The 24,859-nt window shown below is 48.4% G+C and overlaps 1 protein-coding gene across 1 annotated transcript in view; it reads right to left on the bottom strand.

Annotated features, from left to right (window-relative positions):
- LOC134968788 (cocaine esterase-like) overlaps window positions 1–24,859 on the bottom strand; it is a 196,756-nt gene that overhangs the window by 5,384 nt on the left and 166,513 nt on the right. Inside the window, exon 7 of the mRNA XM_063944272.1 lies at window positions 20,047–20,160. Within this exon, the coding sequence (XP_063800342.1) occupies window positions 20,047–20,160 (114 nt within the window). The remainder of the gene's footprint in view (window positions 1–20,046; window positions 20,161–24,859) is intronic.

Below are 24,859 nucleotides of genomic sequence, written 5' to 3'. Positions count from 1 at the left end.
TGATACCACCTTAGGGAGAAACTGGGGACGAGTCCTCAATTCTGCCCTATCCATGTGGAAAATCAAATAAGGGCTTTTACATGACAAAGCCGCCAATTCTGATACACGCTTGGCCGAAGCCAAGGCCAATAACATGACCACTTTCCACGTGAGATATTTTAGATCCGCAGTTTTAAGTGGCTCAAAACAATGTGATTTTAGGAAAACTCAACACTACGTTGAGATCCCAAGGTGCCACAGGAGGCACAAAAGGGGGCTGAATATGCAGCACTCCCTTTACAATGTCTGAACTTCAGGTAGTGAAGTCAGTTCTTTCTGGAAGAAAATCGACAGAACCGAAATCTGGACCTTAATGGAACCCAATTTTAGGCCCATAGTCACTCCTGACTGTAGGAAGTGCAGAAATCGACCCAGCTGAAATTCCTCTGTTAGGGCCTTCCTGGCCTTACATCACGCAACCTATTTTCGCCAATGCGGTGATAATGGTTTGCGGTCACATCTTTCCTAGCCTTAACTAGCGTAGGAATGATTCCCCCCGGAATGCCTTTTTCCTTTAGGATCCGGTGTTCAACCGCCATGCCGTCAAGCGCAGCTGCAGTAAGTCTTGGAACAGACAGGGCCCCTGCTGCAGCAGGTCCTGTCTGAGCGGCAGAGGCCATGGTCCTCTGAGATCATTTCTTGAAGTTCTGGGTACCAAGCTCTTCTTGGCCAATCCGGAACCACGAGTATAGTTCTTACTCCTCTCCTTCTTATTATTCTCAGTACCTTGGGTATGAGAGGCAGAGGAGGGAACACATACACCGACTGGTACACCCACGGTGTTACCAGAGCGTCCACAGCTATCGCCTGAGGGTCCCTTGACCTGGCGCAATATCTTTTTAGCTTTTTGTTGAGGCGGGACGCCATCATGTCCACCTGAGGCCTTTCCCAATGGTGTACAATCACTTGGAAGACTTCTGGATGAAGTCCCCACTTTCCCGGGTGGAGGTCGTGTCTGCTGAGAAAATCTGCTTCCCAGTTATCCACTCCGGGAATGAACACTGCTGACAGTGTTAACACATTATTTTCCGCCCATCCGAGAATCCTTGTGGCTTCTGCCATCGCCATCCTGCTTCTTGTGCCGCCCTGTCGATTTACATGGGCGACTACCGTGATGTTGTCTGACTGAATCAGTACCGGCTGGTTTTGAAGCAGGAGTCTTGCTTGACTTAGGGCATTGTAAATGGCCCTTAGTTCCAGAATATTTATGTCTAGGGAAATCTCCTGGTTTGACCAAAGTCCCTGGAAGTTTCTTCCCTGTGTGACTGCCCCCCAGCCTCGAAGGCTGGCATCCGTGGTCACCAGGACCCAGTCCTGTATGCCGAATCTGCGGCCCTCTAGAAGATGGGCACTCTGCAGCCACCACAGCAGAGACACCCTGGTCCTTGGAGACAGGGTATCAGCCGATGCATCTGAAGATGCGATCCGGACCACTTGTCCAACAGGTCCCACTGAAAAGTTCTTGCATGGAACCTGCCGAATGGAATTGCTTCGTAGGTAGCTACCATTTTTCCCAGGACTCGTGTGCAGTGATGCACCGACACCTGTTTTGGTTTTAGGAGGCCTCTGACTAGAGATGACAGCTCCTCAGCTTTCTCCTCCAGGAGAAACACTTTTTTCTGGTCTGTGTCCAGAACCATCCCCAGGAACAGTAGACGTGTCGTAGGAACCAGTTGTGCTGTTGTAGCACTTCCCGAGATAGTGCTACCCCTACCAATAACTGCTTCTTGGACCTCGCCTTTATCAGGAGATCGTCCAATTACGGGATAATTAAAAACTCCCTTTTTTTCAAGGAGTATCATCATTTCAGCCATTACCTTGGTAAATACTCTTGGTGCCGTGGACAGACCGAACGGCAACGTCTGGAATTGGTAATGACAACCTGTACCACAAAACTGAGGTACTCCTGGTGAGGATGGTAAATGGGGACATGCAGGTAAGCATCCTTGATGTCCAGAGATACCATGTAATCTCCCTCGTCCAGGCTTGCAATAACCGCCCTGAGCGATTTTTATTTTTAACTTGAACCTTCGTATATAAGTGTTCAAGGATTTCAATTTTAGAATGGGTTTCACCGAACACTGGTTTCGGTACCACAACATTGTGGAATAGTAACTCCGGCCTTGTTGAAGGAGGGGTACCCTGATTTTCACCTGCTGGAATGTACAGCATGCTGATTTGAGGTAACGGCGAGAGGGAGTCGCCTCGAACTCCAGCTTGTATCCCTGGGATACTACATGCAGAACCCAGGGATCCACCTGTGGACGAGCCCACTGGATGCTGAAGTTCTCGAGACGCGCCCCCACCGCACCTGGCTACACCTGTGGAGCCCCCGCGTCATGCGGTGGACTCAGAGGAAGCGGGGGAAGAATTTTGATCCTGGGAACTGGCTGACTGGTGCAGCTTTTTCCCTCTTACCTTGTCTCTGTGCAGAAAGGAAGCGCCTTTGACCCGCTTGCTTTTCTGAAGCCGAAAGGACTGTACCTGATAATACAGTGCTTTCCTAGGCTGTGAGGAAACCTGAGGTAAAAAAAATTCTTCCCAGCTATTGCTGTGGATACGAGGTCCCAGAGACCATTCCCAAACAATTCCTCACCCTTATAAGGCAGAATCTCTATGTGCCTTTTAAAGTCAGCATTATCTGTCCTGTGTCGGGTCTCTAATAACCTCCTGGCAGAATGGACATTGCATTAGTTTTGGATGCAAGCCGGCAAAATATCCCTCAGTGCATCCCTCATATATAAGACGACGTCTTTAATATGCTCTTATGTTAGTCCAAATAGTATCCCTGTCTGACAGGGTCAGAGACCACGCTGCAGCAGCCCTATCCATGCTGAGGCAATTGCAGGTCTCAGTCTAGTACCTGAGTGTGTAAATACTGACTTCAGGATAGCCTCCTGCTTTTTATCAACAGGTACCTTCAAAGTGGGCGTATCCTAAGACGGCAGTGTCACCTTTTTTGACAAACGTGTGAGCGCCTTATCCACCCTAGGGGAAAACTCCCAGCGTAACCTATCCTCTGGCGGGAAAGGGTACGCCATCCGTAACTTTTTAGAAATTACTTTCTTATCAGGGGGAACCCACGCTTTCTCACACACTTCATTCACTCATCTGATGGGGGAACAAAACACTGCCTGCTTTTACTCCCCACACATAAAACCCTTTTTTAGTGGTACTTGGGTTAATGTCAGAATGTGTAACACATTTTTTATTGCCGGGATCATGCAACGGATGTTTCTAGTGGATTGTGTATATGTCTCAACCTCGTCGACACTGGAGTCAGACTCCGTGTCGACATCTGTGCCTGATGGCCTTTGAGACGCCTGGGCAGGCACGGGCTGAGAAGCCGGCTGTCCCACAGCTGTTACGTCATCCAGCCTTTTATATAAGGAGTTGACACTGTCGGTTAATACCTTCCACCTATCCATCCACTCTGGTGTCGGCCCCACAGGGGGCGACATCACATTTCATCGGCATCTGCTCCGTCTCACATAAGCCTCCTCATCAAACATGTCGACACAGCCGTACCGACACACCGCACACACACAGGGAATGCTCTGACTGAGGACAGGACCCCACAAAGCCCTTTGGGGAGACAGAGAGAGAGTATGCCAGCACACACCAGAGCGCTATATAATGTAGGGATTAACACTATAACTGAGTGAATTTTCCCCAATAGCTGCTTGTATAAACAATATTGCGCCTAAATTTAGTGCCCCCCCTCTCTTTTTAACCCTTTGAGCCTGAAACTACAGGGGAGAGCCTGGGGAGCTGTCTTCCAGCTGCACTGTGAAGAGAAAATGGCGCCAGTGTGCTGAGGGAGATAGCCCCGCCCCTTTTTCGGTGGGCTTTCTCTCGCTGTTTGTGTAAATCTGGCAGGGGTAATTTACACCTATATAACCTCTAGGGCTATATATGGTGTCAGTTTTGCCAGCCAAGGTGTTAATATTGCTGCTCTGGGAGCCCCCCCCCCCAGCGCCCTGCACCCATCAGTGACCGGAGTGTGTGGTGTGCATGAGGAGCAATGGCGCACGGCTGCAGTGCTGTGCGCTACCTTGGAGAAGACAGAAGTCTTCAGCCGCCGATTTTCCGGACACTTCTTGCTTCTGGCTCTGTAAGGGGGACGGCGGCGCGGCTCCGGGACCGGACGACGAGGTCGGGTCCTGTGTGCGATCCCACTGGAGCTAATGGTGTCCAGTAGCCTAAGAAGCCCAAGCTACCACCAGTTAGGTAGGTTCGCTTCTTCTCCCCTTAGTCCCTCGTTGCAGTGAGCCTGTTGCCAGCAGGTCTCACTGTAAAATAAAAAACCTAAACTATACTTTCTTTCTAGGAGCTCAGGAGAGCCCCTAGTGTGCATCCAGCTCAGCCGGGCACAGAAATCTAACTGAGGTCTGGAGGAGGGTCATAGTGGAAGGAGCCAGTGCACACCAGGTAGTCCTAAAGCTTTCTTTAGATGTGCCCAGTCTCCTGCGGAGCCGCTATTCCCCCATGGTCCTTACGGAGTTCCCAGCATCCACTAGGACATTAGAGAAATTACAGCTAGGAGCGGATTACTGGTACTTTATCTTTCCCTAAGGCTCAGATAATAGACCCCTAAAATACAGAAGGGGCACCTCAATATACAAATGGGAGAAGAATCACCAAAGCATGCAGACTGTATACAGAAGCAGTGGGAAGTTTGTTATGGACACCAGACAAGCGCTGAGCCACCATCTTGGACACATGTAAAAGATATTCATGAAGCAGTGAAAAGAGTGGAGAAGTTGCCCATGACAACGAATCACCTGCTACATATAATTTTTTAGAATGCACTTGTCAGGTGCTACTTAAGTTAAAAGCCGATTGGTTGCCATGGGCAACTTCTTCACTCTTTCACTGCTTCATGAATAGACCCCTGAGAGGACTGCAGCAGCACAGAAAGAAGCATAGTGTGTTTTAATCTAAAAGGTGTCACAGCAAACACATTTACAATACCAGATCTGCAGAGTAATGGCTGTAAGGAACACACACAGGAATTACATCTATAAATGGTGTTAATTGAACATAAATGTGCAGAGAACTACACTACCTGGCAATTTGATACAGTAATTCAACTTAGGTGGAAAACAGTGCAAAGTTAACAATAGACACAGTTAGAGGAAAGCTATTACAGTTTTAGAAACATGATAGCCACTGAAAAGATTCTTGGTATATTGATTCAGGTGTAACAAGACATTAAGCTGCAATGAGGAGTGGTTCACCAAGATAAATGAGTGTGACTCTATCGCAATCAAAGGAATTGGCAATCAAACATTGACAGCCACAAAAGTTGGGACAGTTAAAGTTTTCATGAGAATTAGATCAATGATAATAGTTACACAAATCCAAAGTGTATTCTATGTACCAATGGTGGGAACAAATATCACCATCAGTGTCCTACAGCAAAGAGGTTCAATTTGACAAAGGAAAGTGCATTGGGAGAAACAGAAGTGGGACAATCATCAATACAAGGCACAAGTCTTCATCAATTGCTAAGCAATGATGACAAATGAGTCACAGTCTTTGGAACTCAGAGAGAAGATTTGGTCACCTTGGATATGACAGTGTTCAGAAGCTGCAGAACAGGATAGTTACAGGAATGGTTACAGGAATGTCAGGTGACTAACACCGAGATATCTGCGTGTGGAAGCTGCATATTTGGGAAACAGAGCCATCAACCGTTTCCAAAGTCAACCAAAAGAGCTACAGCACCACTTGAAATATTACATTCAGACGTTTGAGGACCAGTGGAAATAAAGTCTGTCAATTGATACAGATCCTTTGTGACATTTATTGATGACTGCACGAGAAAAGCACACTTACAGTACTATATACAGTACTTCATAAAGGAGAGATATGAAGTGGCAAAGATTGCAGACTACAAGAGACTTGGTCAAAACCAAACAGGCTATAGACTCAAAGTTCTGAGCTCTAATAACGGTGGAGAGTAACTCAAGAGAGATGTGGAACGATTCATGAGAAAATAGGATTTCAATTACCTACCAGTAAATCCTTTTTTCTTGTAGTCCATAGAGGATGCTGGGGTCCACATTCGTACCATGGGGTATAGATGGGTCCACTAGGAGCCATTGGCACTTTAAGAGTTTGAGAGTGTGGGCTGGCTCCTCCCTTTATGCCCCTCCTACCAGACTCTGTCTAGAAACTGTGCCCAAGGAGACAGTCATCTTCGAGAGAAGGATTATACAGATAGTGGAGACATTCACACCAGCTCACACACAAGGCAAACCAAGCTAACAAGCTTGAAACCCAGCAACAGCTGAAAAACATTACTTAACCAAGTAACAACGCAGTACAAAACTAAAAACAAAATCGTAATGAACCAAGTAAACACTGCAGGATCACGAAGCGCTGGGTGGGCGCCCAGCATCCTCTATGGACTACGAGAAAAGGATTTACCGGTAGGTAATTAAAATCCTATTTTCGCTTACATCCTAGAGGATGCTGTGGTCCACATTCGTACCATGGGGATGTACCAAAGCTCCAGCGGTGCAAGTGTACAGGTACGGCGTACCCTTAAGAATTTAGCCATGGGTACGCTGTACCCACACCGACGGGCCGCCTCTCCTTGTCCCTCCCTCCCTCCCTCTACTGCTCACCGCCGTTCCAGCTGATGTGAAGGGAGGAGAGCGCAGCCTGTGCCTCTCCTGACCCTCTGTGTCTTCGTTCAATTCAGAGCCGCCCGTGAGCCAATCAGAGCTCGCGGACCGGCAGCCAAGGCTGCTGGACCGCGACCTTTGATTGGCTCACGGATCGGCGCTGAATTGTACTGAGACACCCGCACCTGCCGGAGACTGAGGGGAAGGAGAGGCGCAGGCTGCGCTCTCCTCCCCTCACACAGACACACACAGGACAGCAGCAGCAGAAGTGGTGAGCAGCAGAGGAGGGGAGGGGGCTTCATGTATACCTGGCACTGGGGGCACATCTGGCACTGGGGGGACATGTGTATCTGGCACTGTGGGGGCATTTCTGTGTCTGGCACTGTGGGGGCATTTCTGTGTCTGGCACTGTGGGGGCAATGTGCGTCTGGCACTGTGGGGGCAATGTGCGTCTGGCACTGTGGGGGCAATGTGCGTCTGGCACTGTGGGGGAAATGTGCGTCTGGCACTGTGGGGGAAATGTGCGTCTGGCACTGTGGGGGAAATGTGCATCTGGCACTGTGGGGGAAATGTGCATCTGGCACTGTGGGGGCAATGTGCATCTGGCACTGTGGGGGAAATGTGCATCTGGCACTGTGGGGGCATGTATGTATCTGGCACTATTGGGGTCATATGTGTATCTGCCCCTCCCCCCATATGTGTATCATGCCCCCATTTTCATTGGCCATGCCCCATGTGGCATTTGGCCACACCCTGTAAGACATTTTTTCTACTTGCACCACTGCAAAGCTCCCAGAATGGGAGGGAGAGCATGGAGGCTCCTGCAGAACTGATTGGCCTCTGAGGATCTAAAGTTTGGTCAAAGTATCGAACTTGTAGAACGTGTTCGACCCTGACCAAGTAGCCGCTCTGCAAAGTTGTAAAGCCGAGACACCCCAGGCAGCCGCCCAGGAAGAACCCACCTTACGAGTAGAGTGGGCCTTAACAGATTTTGGACACGGCAATCCTACCATAGAATATGCATGCTGGATAGTGAACCTGATCCAGCGAGAAATAGTCTGCTTAGAAGCAGGACCCCCAAGTTTCTTGGGATCATACAGGACAAATGGAGAGTCAGATTTTCTGTGACGAGCAGTCCTCTTCATATAGATTTTCAAAACCCTCACAACATCCAAGGACTTAGAAGTAATTGAGGAGTCAGTAGCCACTGGCACCACAATAGGTTAGTTGATATGAAAAGCCAACACAACCTTTGGAAGAAACTGCTGACGCGTCTTGAGCTCAGCTATATCTTCACTTGGGGCTCTTACACGACAAAAGCTCCCAACTCCGACACATGTCTTGCAGAAGCCAAGGTCAACAAAGTTGCAGCCTTCCATGTGAGAAACTTGACCTCAACCTCCTGTAGAGGCTCGAACCAAGCCGATTGGAGGAACTGCAACACCACGTTAAGATCCCAGGGTGCCATAGGTGGCACAAAGGGAGGCTGGATGTGCTTGACCCCTATCAAGAAAGTCTGAACCTCAGGGAGGAAAGCTAGCAGTTTCTGGAAAAAATGGACAGGGCCGAAATCTGGACCTTTACGGATCCCAACCTCAGGCCCATATCCACACCTGCTTGCATGAAGAGAAGAGGAGAAACCGTCCCAGTTGAAACTCCACCATAGGAAACTTCTTGGATTCACATCAAGAGACATACTTTTTCCAAATGCGATGGCTCTGTAAGGGGGTGGCAGCATGCTGCGGGGGTGAGTGATCACCTGTGGTGGCGGACGATCATTCCCCTCAGGAGCTCAGTGTCCTGCCAGCGGAGATAGTGGCTCAGACCCCTCGGGGCGGACACTACTCACCCCCTTAGTCCCACAAAACCATAGAAACTCCTATGGAGCTCCCCTAGCTGTGACCGGCTCCTCCGGGCACATTTTCTAAACTGAGTCTGGTAGGAGGGGCATAGAGGGAGGAGCCAGCCCACACTCTCAAACTCTTAAAGTGCCAATGGCTCCTGGTAGACCCGTCTATACCTCATGTCACGAATGTGGACCCCAGCATCCTCTAGGACGTAAGAGAAAATATGGAATAAAACATCAGTTGACCATTGCTTACAGTCCAGAGCAAAACAGTGTTGGTGAACTAGCAAAGCGTACACTAGTGGAGAAAGCAAGGCAGATGCTGAAGGACATAACACCTAGAGAAACCGTTATGGGTGGAAGCCATTTCCACTGTTCTCTACTTAGAGGACCATTCTCCAACAGCTGCCCTAAAGGCCATAGCACCAACTAAGGCCTGTTCAAAGAGAAAACCAAGTGTAAAACATCTAAGAACATGTGGGAGTACTGCTTATGTCCATATACTAAAGCAAAGAAGATGCTAGCTGGATTTGAATCAATAAACTGCATAATGCTCAGTTATGGTTATGAAAGTAAAGGCTATAGATTGTGGAATCCAGCTACAAGGAAGCTTGTCAAGTCAAGGGACGATGTATTTAAAGAGACAATAGAAGGTACAGAAAAGCTGGATTTTGGCATGCAGAGCACATGTGTCATTGGACATGCCAGTAGCTAGAGCCTGGTAATCTGAGCCTACTATGGATCACAGCACGGGGTTGACCCTAATTAGGTTAACAGTCATTAGGTCAGCCACTATTGGTCAACATGGCAATGGTAAACATGATGAAAAGGTCGACACATGAAAAGGTCAACAGGAACAAAAGGTTGACACTGTAAAAGGTCAACCCAGAAAAGGTTGACGCACCATTTTTTTTTTTAATTGTTTGGTGTCGTTTTCACCATCACAGCACATGGAACCCCAATTAGTGTACACATCCCCTCACATGGCTTGCTAGCTTCGTGCAAGGTTATTTTTCCTATTCGTAGTCCACATGGACGGCAAAATATGAAAAAGTAAAAAATAAAAAAACACACTACAAATATGAAAAACGCCCAAAAAAGCAGTGTCGACCATGTGCGTGTCGACCGTCTCTACCAATCGACCATAAGCACTGTCGACCTAATGCATGTAGACTATTGGTGGTAAACCTATTGACTGTCGACATAATTAAGGTCGATCTATCATCCAGATACCAACTGAACCAGAGGCTACCAGCGTGGAAGTTCAACCACAACAACAGATCTGTTAGATCAAACATCGGTAAGTCACCCAGAAGAAATGATGAGGGATTTAAAAAAAACATTGCATACTGTGTGCCTAAGGAGATCTAAAAGCAACAAAGACTGATTGGTGTGAATCGAAGTCCATAATAGGAATAGAGACTCTTCAAGAGCTCGGAGTCCAAAGTACAAATGACATCCAGCATCTAGACAGTGACAACAGTCCAAAAGTTCTGAATCAAGAGACTGTTACTTCATTTACTGCCCACCTATATTGTATCTGCGCATAAGCGGCGCTAGGGCACACAGTGGTGCCGAGAGTGAGGGGTAAGCAGGTACGTTTTACCCAGGCCTGATGGAGAGGCCCAGAAGGGTCCCAAGAGCCCCCCAATCTCACCTGGCTGCAGTCATCTTTTCTCCACACTGCTGTGTGCTGGGCTGCAGTGTGGCCAGGGAAGCACGTAAAGTACTATATTTTCCAAAATGTTCAGGGCCACGCCTCCCATGATTAGGCCACACACCCCAAAAAAAACATAAGCCTGGCCAGGCTATCTACTGCCCTGAGGGCACCCCAGGGTGCCATGATACTCTGATTGGGAGCCACTGAAAATCCACCACAAGATTCCACACAAAACCGTCTAACAATTCTCACAGGAGCTGAAAGCAGCAGATTCCTGTGTTCACCTCAAAGGACCTCAGTGTTACTCTGTATAACCAAACCCTGTCTGTGTGCCAGGCTGAGCTGCCAGCGGCCAGAACAATATACTTTTGTAGAAACGGCAAGTGTTCACAATGTGCCTGCCGCACAGCAGCTAGTGTCCCCTTTCTCTCCCCACTGCCAATTTGATTGTTGAGTGGAACATGTCAAAAGTACAACAAGAGGCGGGGATAGATTCAATCTTCTTTGTAAACGCGAAGCGTTTTGGATCTTCTCCCTGGGCACACTATTTCCGAATGGTTTGAACAATTCAATTGAGATGAATAATATATAGGATATCTCAATGAGCGATATGACCTTTGATTGCACAATGTGAAAAGAAAAGAGACTCCTGGGGAATATTGTCGGGTCTACACTCTTCAAAGGATTAAAAATAATATCTAAGAGCATGAGAGTGAGAGTTATTTCTGTGTATATACATACACACATAAAAAAATATGGGAAAGATAAAATAAATGTGTGGTATGTGTATATATGTATAGATTAAAATTATATAAGGGCTTATACTACAGATATATGAGGGATGTATTAATCCTATAAAACTATGTTATAGTAGGCTAGGCCGGATTCCTTTCCGAATAATATGTCTAGATGTCATATGATAATTATGTTTGTATAAAGATTTCTACATGCATTATTTTAAATCATTTCATCCTTATGAGATTTGAAATATAATCATATTAAGAGAGTGTATATATTTAAGGGATCTTTTAGAATCAAGTTGCGTCTGGTTTCGATAAATTCAGTAAATATAATTAATATGAGAAAAACATTAATAAAATAAAAATCTAATGAATTTGAAATAAATGAAAAATCTTTTCTTCTTGGGCTGAGAGGGTGATTTGAACCCAGGTCTGCCTGGTTGCAGGTGGAGGCCTTAGCCTCTTGAGCCACATGGCTTCACATCAGTTTGGGCTATACGAAAATGTATCTATCATTTTTAAAAAAGATTTAAAATGAACTAACTCCTATGTCTCTTGTGCAAATTAACAAAGAAATAATATGTAGTATATATTATAAATAAAATAGTTTTCCATATTTGTGCAATGAATATAATTAGGTTGTTGCCTTTTGTTATAGTTTTATTATAGTTCTTAATGTGTAAAATAATGAGAGATGAAAGACAGGTTTAGAATATCAATGCACCTGTAAAAGTTTAATTAATTAATGCTCTCCATTGATTGTCCGTATTTAAATACCAGGTACCCAATCTAATGCACCTCAATACCTTCTGATGAAACCGTGAGATTGGAAGCACGGAGAAACGCGTTAAGGATCCATTTTAAACACCGGAAGGCTGTCCAGAATCCCTCTATACAAAACACTTTTAGTTTGCTAGGGAGGGGCCTTAGACTGCACACCTATAGCTGCCAGTAATGTGAGGTGCTACCTACTGAGACTTGTAGTTCTACAGAAAAAAAGGGGGTGTTGTAGGTGCACTGTCTCTAGCATTACTGATATCATACAGCTTAGCATGTAATAAATAGTGGAGTTTAGTTATGAATTGATCAATGCATTAAGCTGCAGCCCCGCGGCAAGGGACTCCACTCTGCTGCAGTACCTAACACTATAGGGGTTCAAACCTAGGGCACGGGACCCCCCAAAAAACCACAGCCAAGCAACCCCAGGGCATCGCAGGAAATTGTGTAGTGAGAAGGATTAAGGGATAGGTGAGAAAAAAAAAAAAGAAAAAAAAGGGGTGTTATGGGGTGAATTAATATAAGTGAAAAAAGTGTGGAACATGTATAATAAACATTATTATACATGTTCCACACTTTTTTCACTTATATTAATTGTTTGGAGTAAGGTAGAATACTCCATTGGGAGCTGCAAATATATTATTTAAAATTGGTACCCATCTAAGGATTTATTTTTATTTTCAGTGCGCTTGATTGTTACACAGGCTTGACAGTTAAAACCATTAGTGGTTGGACAGTCAAAACTGTGTGGTTTTGTTTTTAGCTGCCAGCGGGCTCGTAATCACCCATGTACTTGGTATCTGCCCCTCTCCACAGTACAGATAATCCATGTGTCACGCAACAATATTATTCAGGGTTTGGCAGCGCTCTGCTGTACAATCTGGTGTGCCGGCAATAGGAAGAGAAACGTATATATCATACATACATTCATTCATTCATTCATTCATTCATTCATTCATTCATTCATTCATTCATTCAATGGAGCAGGGTCCCCAGCAGCACAGAGTAGTGATGTCAGGCTGCTGTCACACTGATACAGGAAGCCACAGACTGAGAGTTATATAGTGGTAGGAGCAGGGTCCCCAGCAGCACAGAGTAGTGATGTCAGGCTGCTGTCACACTGATACAGGAAGCCACAGACTGAGAGTTATATAGTGGTAGGAGCAGGGTCACCAGCAGCACAGAGTAGTGATGTCAGGCTGCTGTCACACTGATACAGGAAGCCACAGGCTGAGAGTTATATAGTGGTAGAAGCAGGGTCCCCAGCAGCACAGAGTAGGGATGTCAGGCTGCTGTCACACTGATACAGGAAGCCACAGGCTGAGAGTTATATAGTGGTAGGAGCAGGGTCCCCAGCAGCACAGAGTAGTGATGTCAGGCTGCTGTCACACTGATACAGGAAGCCACAGACTGAGAGTTATATAGTGGTAGGAGCAGGGTCCCCAGCAGCACAGAGTAGGGATGTCAGGCTGCTGTCACACTGATACAGGAAGCCACAGGCTGAGAGTTATATATTGAAAGGAGCAGTGTCCCCAGCAGCACAGAGTAGGGATGTCAGGCTGCTGTCACACTGATACAGGAAGCCACAGACTGAGAGTTATATAGTTGTAGGAGCAGGGTCCCCAGCAGCACAGAGTAGGGATGTCAGGCTGCTGTCACACTGATACAGGAAGCCACAGACTGAGAGTTATATAGTGGTAGGAGCAGGGTCCCCAGCAGCACAGAGTAGGGATGTCAGGCTGCTGTCACACTGATACAGGAAGACACAGACTGAGAGTTATATAGTGGTAGGAGCAGGGTCCCCAGCAGCACAGAGTAGGGATGTCAGGCTGCTGTCACACTGATACAGGAAGCCACAGGCTGAGAGTTATATAGTGGCAGGAGCAGGGTCCCCAGCAGCACAGAGTAGTGATGTCAGGCTGCTGTCACACTGATACAGGAAGCCACAGACTGAGAGTTATATAGTGGTAGGAGCAGGGTCCCCAGCAGCACAGAGTAGGGATGTCAGGCTGCTGTCACACTGATACAGGAAGCCACAGGTTGAGAGTTATATAGTGGTAGGAGCAGGGTCCCCAGCAGCACAGAGTAGGGATGTCAGGCTGCTGTCACACTGATACAGGAAGCTACAGACTGAGAGTTATATAGTGGTAGGAGCAGGGTCCCCAGCAGCACAGAGTAGGGATGTCAGGCTGCTGTCACACTGATACAGAAAGCCACAGGCTGAGAGTTATATAGTGGCAGGAGCAGGGTCCCCAGCAGCACAGAGTAGGGATGTCAGGCTGCTGTCACACTGATACAGGAAGCTACAGACTGAGAGTTATATAGTGGTAGGAGCAGGGTCCCCAGCAGCACAGAGTAGGGATGTCAGGCTGCTGTCACACTGATACAGGAAGCCACAGGCTGAGAGTTATATAGTGGTAGGAGCAGGGTCCCCAGCAGCACAGAGTAGTGATGTCAGGCTGCTGTCACACTGATACAGGAAGCCACAGGCTGAGAGTTATATAGTGGCAGGAGCAGGGTCCCCAGCAGCACAGAGTAGGGATGTCAGGCTGCTGTCACACTGATACAGGAAGCCACAGACTGAGAGTTATATAGTTGTAGGAGCAGGGTCCCCAGCAGCACAGAGTAGGGATGCCAGGCTGCTGTCACACTGATACAGGAAGCCACAGACTGAGAGTTATATAGTGGTAGGAGCAGGGTCCCCAGCAGCACAGAGTAGGGATGTCAGGCTGCTGTCACACTGATACAGGAAGACACAGACTGAGAGTTATATAGTGGTAGGAGCAGGGTCCCCAGCAGCACAGAGTAGGGATGTCAGGCTGCTGTCACACTGATACAGGAAGCCACAGGCTGAGAGTTATATAGTGGCAGGAGCAGGGTCCCCAGCAGCACAGAGTAGTGATGTCAGGCTGCTGTCACACTGATACAGGAAGCCACAGACTGAGAGTTATATAGTGGTAGGAGCAGGGTCCCCAGCAGCACAGAGTAGGGATGTCAGGCTGCTGTCACACTGATACAGGAAGCCACAGGTTGAGAGTTATATAGTGGTAGGAGCAGGGTCCCCAGCAGCACAGAGTAGGGATGTCAGGCTGCTGTCACACTGATACAGGAAGCTACAGACTGAGAGTTATATAGTGGTAGGAGCAGGGTCCCCAGCAGCACAGAGTAGTAATGTCAGGCTGCTGTCACACTGATACAGGAAGCCACAGACTGAGAGTTATATAGTGGTAGAAGCAGGGTCCCCAGCAGCACAGAGTAGGGATGTCAGGCTGCTGTCACACTGATACAGGAAGCCACAGACTGAGAGTTATATAGTGGTAGGAGCAGGGTCCCCAGCAGCACAGAGTAGGGATGTCAGGCTGCTGTCACACTGATACAGGAAGCCACAGACAGAGTTATATAGTGGTAGGAGCAGGGTCCCCAGCAGCACAGAGTAGTGATGTCAGGCTGCTGTCACACTGATACAGGAAGCCACAGGCTGAGAGTTATATAGTGGCAGGAGCAGGGTCCCCAGCAGCACAGAGTAGGGATGTCAGGCTGCTGTCACACTGATACAGGAAGCCACAGACTGAGAGTTATATAGTTGTAGGAGGAGGGTCCCCAGCAGCACAGAGTAGTGATGTCAGGCTGCTGTCACACTGATACAGGAAGCTACAGACTGAGAGTTATATAGTGGTAGGAGCAGGGTCCCCAGCAGCACAGAGTAGGGATGTCAGGCTGCTGTCACACTGATACAGGAAGACACAGACTGAGAGTTATATAGTGGTAGGAGCAGGGTCCCCAGCAGCACAGAGTAGGGATGTCAGGCTGCTGTCACACTGATACAGGAAGCCACAGGCTGAGAGTTATATAGTGGCAGGAGCAGGGTCCCCAGCAGCACAGAGTAGGGATGTCAGGCTGCTGTCACACTGATACAGGAAGCCACAGACTGAGAGTTATATAGTTGTAGGAGCAGGGTCCCCAGCAGCACAGAGTAGGGATGTCAGGCTGCTGTCACACTGATACAGGAAGCCACAGGCTGAGAGTTATATAGTGGTATGAGCAGGGTCCTCAGCTGCACAGAGTAGTGATGTCAGGCTGCTGTCACACTGATACAGGAAGCCACAGACTGAGAGCATACTTGCCTACTTTTGAAAACTAGTTTCAGGGAGATTCCAGGTGGCTACAGAACGGCGCTCCATTGCAGGGGCGTGTCATGCTCAGCTCAAGGGGTGTGTCTAGCTCCACCTCTGGGCATGATTATTGCCCCTCAGGGGTGTGTCCTGCTGTGGTAAGTGAAAGCTATAGTACTAAAAGCAGCATTAAAGAAAAAAAAGAATAATAATATAAGTGCACTATATATTATGGGCAACTTCACCAGTTCTAAAAAAAACTCCCACCTTAGCAAATTTACCCCAGTGTGTCTATTTGTGCCTCTAAGTGAATTCAAGAGCTGACTCCACAGGCAGATTGAAACAATGATTATTAATTGTATCTAGTTAAGGATGCTGGTTACACTGTTTCCCACTTTGCTGAAAGAAGTGCAGTTTGAAAAGAGACCAAGAAAGGGCTTTTTCACACTAGCCGGTTTGTCCTGTCACTGCCCTTTCACACACAACGGCTTTGAGCCGTGTTTAATGCTGCGCGCATACGCAGCGGCACAAAAAACCCGTTGTGTGTGAAAGAGCCCATTCACACACATACTGCACTGCCTTCAGGGACGGCACAGCCCGGCAGATGGACTTTTCAGTGGATAGTCCTAGCTGCAATGCGGTGGCCAAGCCAGAACCGTGCCGTGTGAAAAAAACATACTGTATGCAGTTCTGCATTATTAAATTCCAGCCACAGCAAAAAGCCGCCGGGCATTCTGTTGGCAGGGACAAACTGGCTGGTGTGAAATAGCCAAAGGGGCGAGTGAGTAGCTACATGTGTCATATGGGAATCAGTAGGAAATGCCGGCGCTTGGTATCCTGGCAGTCAGAAGACCGACGCTGGGATACTGAAGTTTGGAATACCAACAGGGGTAAGTTGGGGCTGTTCTCCCCTCTCCCCTACCTCTCACATGCCGCAGCCTAACCCTAACCTCCCCCAAATGGTGCCTAACTCTAACCTCCCCTCCCCAGCCTGGAGAGGACAGAGGAGGAAGGAGTGAAAGAAGCAGTGCACAGAAGGATAGGATAGGAGGTAGTGTGATGGAACAGGGGTGAAGTGTTTATGGTAAGAGCCCAGAGAGGACAGAAAGGTGCAGAGATTGGAGAAGGGGGAGGTAAAAGAAGAAGCTTTTAAAAAGAAATGGGAAACTTTTCCTATCTGTACCAGGGGGAGCCGTGGGGCCTACAGTGGGGCCTCGGCTTCTAGAAAGCTGCTGTAGCGGGGGGAAAAACCCTATCTACAGCAGCAGCAGTGAGGGATCTGTACTGAAGCGCCTTGATGCTGCTGCCTGTCATATAGCTTGACAGGCATAGCAGCAGTGAATAGCAGCAGAGTGGGGGAGTGTGATACGCTTAGCTGGCAGTCTGGATGCCGGTGGTCAGAAGACCGACCGCAGCATCCTGATGGAGAGAATCCCAACAGGGGCTAGGTAATTATACTTACTCTCACCCAATACCCCCCTAACCCTTCCTACCCCGCAGCCTAATACTAACCCTCCCCGGGGGTGCCTAAACCTAGCCCCTCTCCCCTCCCATGTGCCTGCACACTAACATTCGTTTTGCTGGGTGTCAAGATTCTGGCATCTGATTTTGTCCAATATCGGAATTCCCGCGCTGGTCTTCTGCCTGCGTGTCAGGATTTCGGTGCCGGGATTCCGACTGCTGGCATCAAGAAGGCATCCTTAGTGGAGATAGTATCTCTCCAGCAAGGCACCTTCCTGCATTGCTGCCCTTGCTGAGTGCATTGTGCTGGCCCTGCCTACAGGGTCTGTAAATGAAAATGAACGCTTTCCGGTATTTGTTCGGTGTGAAACATTTAATATCCTATGCAGGAAATTCAAATTCTGTACTCATTTTTTATGTGCTTTAAGTAAACTAGGAGAATCCCATTAAGTTTTTACTAAAATACTCTTCCTCTGCACCAATAACCTGTAATTCGCTGTAATGAACAGGATATCCTACCCTGTAAATCATATGTTGCAGTTTTAGGGTGAAAGTTTTCTTTGGTGCTGCACCCCCACTAAACCAAAATATTGACAGGGCGCACTAATGGTGCACTGCAAAAATATGGGATTGTGGTCACAGAATAGTTTCAATTCACATTATACCGCACAGCAGCATCTGTTACTCACATTAACTCAGACAGTATGAGCTGAAATTCACATTACGCCACATAGTATGAGCCAAATTCCCATTACCCCAAACAGTATGCCCCCAGCAGTGCCAGATAGAAATTCCCCCAGAGGTGCCAGTCCCAGGTAATACTCCCAGCAGTGTCAGATACAGATTATCCCCCATTAGTGCTCACCGCTGCCACTGGTGGTTTGCTGCTGCTTGTACTGTATGAGCGGAGGAAAGCGCAATGCAGCACGCATCTCTACTAAATCCAACTCACTAAAGCCCTCCTGCGGCGGCGAGCGTTTGAAACTTGGCGCCGGCCGCCAGCCTATAAAAGCTAGCGGCCTGGCAGCCATTCAAGAGCCGCTGTTGCCAGTCTGTGAGCTCTGATTGGATGGTGGCAGACACTAAATTTTGAAAGGCCGGGTGTGGGGGGGAGAGAATCAATCGGCATGCGAGGTGGGGGCCTGACATTAGGGGGTGCCTGTGCATACTAGGAACACCTGTGCTGCTGGATCCGTTCTCCTGCTGGATTTGCACCGTCTCTTCCTGACAGCAAGGTGGGATTGGGGCAAGGCCAGTTCTCCTGATAGCGGGCGGTGGCCGCTGCGTGCACTGCACTATACTGAGTCAGCCGGCGGGTGACGCGTGGGGAGCGGTGCCACCTATGACAGGTGGCCCCGCACACTAATAACCCCAGAATCTGCCAAACCTGTGTTTAATCCCTGTGATCCTTGCATTTGCTGCTGATGGGCATCAATTTATCTACCTCAGCAATAACTCCCTAATTCAGATTTAATTTAAATATCCAGAGTGCATGGAGCCGGCCGGCTGCACATTGCTACACTTGCGCCCAGAGAGCTGCACAGGGATTTTACAGGGGCTCCCCACTGCCTGATCGCCAAACACTCATACTAACTGAGATGGATCCACAGCAGCCGCACCATCTCTTCCGCCGAGGTCCACGCCGATGACATCAGTGACGTTTGGCACGCTGACCTCCTGTTTCGGACTGCCAAGTGGGGTGGGGGTGGGCCTCTTCTCTCGATAGCGTCTGGTGGCCGTGGCGCAAAGGAGTGATGACACTGAGTTGGTGACGTGCTGGTGGGGGGGCATCATATAACAGGCGGCCCCAAAACCTAGGCCAATCCAGCCCTGCCTAACAAATAATGTAACTTTAATGAAAAAATACTGGACCCATACACTGGCAAGAAGCTTTCTAAACTTATCATATTGGTGCCTGAGTTTGAATATACTGAGTACAGTGCTCTCTTACCTGCAGGAGCTCTGTGCTGGATCCTCACAGCTGGCGGTGGAGGGGAGTAAATCGCGGGCCGTGAAAGGGGCGGGGCCTGTAAAAGGGGCGGGGCCTCTGCTGTAACCAGGCAAAAAAAATAAAAAAAATAATACAAAATACATTTCCTGGGGGAAGGAGATCCGGCCAGGGAAATTGGCACTGAAGGGCCTCCACACTGCTGTTCTGCAGCAACTGACAGTTTCGGAGCAGGGAGAACACTTCTGCAACATAGCGTCTCCCTGCATTGCTAACCCCGCCCCCCTACGGACCTCACACAGTGCACAACCCGACAAGTCTCTACCTGAAGCTTGTCCACAGACCCACACTGATGAAGACTGAAGTGAAGAGCCTCTCACAGATAATGGCAGTGACGTCTCCCGTGCAGGACCTGTCCTCCAGCGTTTCTGGGCTTGCGCATGCGCAGTCCAGATTTTCACGGAGGGACCCATAAAAAACCGGGAGACATAGCGATGTTTGCGGGGCAGCGGGAGGCTCAAGGAAAAAACGGGAGCCTCCCGCTGAATGCGGGAGGGTAGGCAAGTCTGACTGAGAGTTATATAGTGGCAGGAGCAGGGTCCCCAGCAGCACAGAGTAGGGATGTCAGGCTGCTGTCACACTGATACAGGAAGCCACAGACTGAGAGTTATATAGTGGTAGGAGCAGGGTCCCCAGCAGCACAGGGTTTTGTGATCTTAAAAACTGCATATGTGTGTATATGGTACAAGACCGGGTCTGTGCTGGTGTAAGATTGCAGTTATTTACATGATAACCACAGGACAGCTATTTCCATTAGAAGATACTTACATTTCTGACCGAAATAACTTCCTCGTCAGAGTTGGCAATTAATCCTGGCATGAGGGCTACTCCGCTCTCTGCAATGGCTCTGTGGAATAAGCCTTTGGCTAAGGGAGATATCACCTAGACAGGGAAAACACACAGCATGTGAGAATTTTAAATAACAGTAACTTTTTTTTTGGAATCAGGGAGGAAATATTGAATAGTATAACACTGTAAGGGTACAAGGTGCAGTTTCCTGGGGTAACTGGCAGCACGCAGCAGCTGAGGAACCACACAAGTCCAGTTTCTGGTACAACTGGCCCCAGCCAGTTTTATTATACAGAAAATAAAACAAACACCAAAAGAAAATACCTTGCCTGTCCGGCACTAACTAAACACAAGATGTTCCTAACTATCACTAAACAAAAAACACAGAGTTTTCCAGTAAACACTGTATAGCTCACTTGTATCAGGAAGCGTGTTTCTCTCACAGAGATCCTGCAGTCTTCCCAGGCAGTCTGCACACATTAATCAGGCTAGAAGCCCTATAAGGCTCTTGCACAGTTGAAAGCCCTGATTAGCCCTTTGTGAGGCCAAAGATCCAAACTGGGCCCAATGTCTGGAACTCGCCTTATCTCTCTCTCAGGGCCCTTATCCAGCTTTTCCAGCAAACTGAAAAGGTTCTAACAAAACAAAAGCATTTTCCTAGAAGTTTTCACTTTCTAAAACATGTAAGACAAGAACCTGGGACAAACATACCTGCCCTCAAACACTATCCCAGTATTCTTGTCACAATAGTCTTAGCGCTGCACACTGATCACATTACCTGGGTGAGGTCTTAGCATAGAGAGATCATCCCACATCAATGTTATATGTGCACATGCAGATGCTTTTTTGTATTTCTCTTACGTCCTATAGGATGCTGGGGTCCACATTAGTACCATGGGGTATAGACGGGTCCACTAGGAGCCATTGGCACTTTAAGAGTTTGAGAGTGTGTGCTTGCTCCTCCCTCTATGCCCCTCCTACCAGACTCAGTTTAGAAAATGTGACCGAAGGAGCCAAGCACAGCCAAGGGAGCTCTACAGAACTTCTTTAGAAAAGTTTATTTTAGAGTTTATTTTTTTTACAGGGAGGCTGCTGGCAACAGCCTCCCTGCATCGTGGGACTAAGGGGAGGGGGGTTGAAGTAGTGTCCGCCCTGCGGGGTCTGAGCCACTATCTCTGCTGACAGGACACGGAGATCCTGAAGAGATTGAACGTTCCCCGCCACAGGGGATCGGCTCCCCCTTACAGAACCAGAAGATCAGTGGCGAGTGAATCACCGGCCCCCCTAGCAAGCGGGAAGCTGGTGTGAAGATGGCGGCAACAGTGTATGGAGCGCAGTACTAACTGCGCTCCAGGGCTCAGCGGTACATAGAGCGGCGTTGTGAGGAGCGCCCTGAGCCAGCGCCTACACCCTACACTGACCTCTCAAGCCCGTCAGGGTCCCGGGATCTCTGCCAGCACAATTCCTCAGGCCAGTATAATCTCCAGAAGAGCGGGAAGACAAGGCATTAAGGGGGAGGAGCTTCTCCTCAGAGCGGACCCAGCAGCGTTCAGCGCCATTTTTCTGCCTGCAGAAACGCAGTCAGTGATGAGCAGTCCCTCCAAAGCAACTCCAGCTATCTCTTACGGTACCAGGATGTTGTAGAAGGGAGGGGGGGGGGGGGGGAATGGCGGAGGCTGTGTAAAGACTGTGTAACCTATTAAGGTGCACAGTCAGCGCTGGTTGGGGGTGTCCTTATACCATTGAAAGCGCTGTATGTGGGTTGGCTCCAATCTGTGTCTCTCTTGCCAATTTTGGGGGGGAAACTCTGTCTAGGTGTGTGTGTAGTGTCTGTGGTCTCCATTTAGCCTTGTCCAGGGACTCTGTGTCATATGCTGCAGAGGATATGTCCTCTCAGGATGATCTCATTCCATGTAATCAGGATTGCACTGTTTTAGCGCAGATACCAGCAAGGGAGCCTGAATGGTTATCCTCTATGAAATCTATGATAACACAGATTTCTACTAGGGTTGCATAGAATGAATCTGCAACTCAGGTTTTACTGAACTCTATGGCAGTTTGGTTTGGTCTGGTTCTGTTACCTCGAGGCCCCCCCTCTGTTGGTTCCCACAAATGTGCTCTTGCCCAGATCATGCAAGATGACACGGATACCGATTCTGACATGGCAGGCGGTGATGGGGATGTGCTCAGGTAATCCGCATCTCTTGCAAAAAGGGGGTGCAGTTGATGATAGAGGCTATTAGGGATATGTTGAATATTGCTGATACAACACCTGAGCAGGTTGAGGAGGCTTACTTCACTGACAATAAGAAAGCCTCGCTAACCTTACCTGCGTCCAAAGAATTAAATGCTATACAGGTTGAGTATCCCATGTCCAAATATTCAGAAATACGGAATATTCCGAAATATGGTCTTTCTTGAGTGAGAGTGAGATAGTGAATGGATTTCCAAAGCCATAATAAAGTGGTCAGGCACGTTACTTGAGGATTTGGATACAATGGATAAAAGTGACGTTGAATTGTTTTTACGTAACGTTCAGGATTCTACAGGATTTATGGTGGAATCCATGAAAGACCTGGGTTCAATGGCTGCGGGAATATCTTCCATGTCTGTCTCAGCTCGTCGAGGACTGTGGCTGCGCCAGTGGTCTGCTGACGCGGAATCCAGGAGAGGTGTGGAGATCCTACCCAGGTCATGCTCTATTTGGGGAAGTGTTGGATGCGTGGATCTCCACAGCTACAGCGGGTAAGTCACCTTTTCTCCCCTCAGCTGCAACTGCTATGAAGAAAGTTTTCTTCAGCTGCATCACAGTGCTTTCGGGTTACTAAAATAAGAAAGGCCAAACCGTCCAACACCATCTTTAGAGGATGTCGGCCAAAATCCAAGAAACCTGCTGCCGCGGGTTTCCAGGAACAGAAGCCTGCTTCAGGCACGCCAAAGTCCTCAGCATGATGGTGGACCATGCGGCCTGGAGGTAGGGCCGGTGAGGGCGACACTCAGACATTTCAGTCACATCTGGGTGTCGTCTGGCCTGGATCCCTGGGTACAAGATATTGTGTCCCAGGTGTACTGGCTGCGATTTCAGGATCTCCCTCCTCACAGGTTCTTCTAATCAGGCTTTCCGGCAGACAGGGTTACCTTACAGGGAGCCATCCAGAAGTTGGTGGCAGCACAGGTTGTTCTACCAGTTCCTCCCCACATGCAAAACATATTCGAACCTTTTCGTGGTACCGAAACCAGATGTTTCGGTCAGGCCCATTCTGAACTTAAAATCACTAACCCCCTTTCTGAGGGAGTTCAAGTGGAAAATGGAGTCTCTAAGGGCGGTGATATCAGGTCTGGAAGAGGGGGAATTCCTGGTATCCCTGTATATCAAGGATGTGTACCTTCACATTCCGATTTGGCAGCCGCATCAAGCTTATCTCCGATTCGCACTGTTGGACTGTCTTTTTCAATTCCAGGCCCTGCCATTCGGCCTCTCCACAGTACTGAGGGTATTCACCAAGGTGATGGCGGAAATGACGGTTCTCCTCCGCAGACAGGGTGTGAACATAATTCCATATCTGGATGATCTGCTGATAAAGGCATCGTCCAAGGAGAAGCTGTTACAGTCTACAGCTCTCACGACCCAACTTCAAGGAACATGGTTGGATCCTCAATCTTCCAAAATCACATTTGAACCAACCAGGAGGCTGTCGTTTCTGGGAATGATCCTCGACACGGCAGTGCAGAGAGAGAGTTTCTTCCAGAGGAATAAGCGTTGGTGATACAAGCAATGGACCGGAATGTCCTGAAGCTAGCCCAGGTGTCAGTTCATCAGTGCATTCACCTTCTGGGAAAGATGGTGGCCTCCTACAAGGCTCTGCAGTATGGGAGATGTCATGCTCGGTCCTTCCAACTGGATCTCCTGGACAAATGGTTGGGATCTCATCTGCACATGCACCAGAGAATATGTCTGCTGCCAAAGGCCAGGATCTCACTCCTCTGGTGGCTGCAATTACCTCACCTTCTGAAGGGCCACAGGTTCGGGATTCAGGACTGGATCCTTCTAACCATGGATGCAAGTCTCCGGAGCTGGTGCGCAGTCACTCAAGGGGAAACCTTCCAAGGAAGGTGGTCAAGTCTGGAAGCCGGCCTGCCGATAAACATTCTGGAATTAAGAGCCATCTACAACGGGCTTCTCAAAGTGGCCCATCTTCTGAGAAATCAGACTATGTAACGACAGTGGCTTACATAAACAGACAGGGCGGAACAAAGAGCAGAGCTGCAATGTCAGAGGTAACAAGAATCATCCTCTGGGCGGAAAAACACACGTTGGCACTGCCAGTAATCTTCATTCTGAGAGTAGACAACTGGGAAGCAGACTTCCTCAGCAGACACAATCTCCATCCAGGAAAGTGTGGCCTCCATCCGGAGATGTTCACGGAGGTGACAAGTCTTTGGGGTGTACCGCAAATAGACATGATGGCCTCTCGTCTCAACAAGAAGCTTTGGACGTATTGTTCTAGGTCGAAGGACCCACAAGCCGTGACAGTGGATGCCCTAGTGACTCTGTGGGTGTTCAGGTTGGTGTATGTGTTTCTTCCTCTTCCACTCATTCCAAGAATTCTAAAAATCATAAGGAGAACAAAAAGTTCAGGCAATCCTCATTGCTCCGGACTGGCCAAGAAGGACTTGGTATGCAGATCTTCTGGATCTGCTGCTAGAAGAGCCGAGGCCTCTTCCTCTTTGGGAGGACCTGCTGCAGCAGGGGCCGTTCACTTATCAAGACTTACCGCGGCTATGTTTGACG

Source organism: Pseudophryne corroboree, chromosome 11 (genome assembly GCF_028390025.1).
Source record: "Pseudophryne corroboree isolate aPseCor3 chromosome 11, aPseCor3.hap2, whole genome shotgun sequence".
In the NCBI taxonomy this organism is placed as follows: Eukaryota; Metazoa; Chordata; class Amphibia; order Anura; family Myobatrachidae; genus Pseudophryne; species Pseudophryne corroboree.
This window is presented reverse-complemented; position numbering and strand designations above follow the sequence as displayed.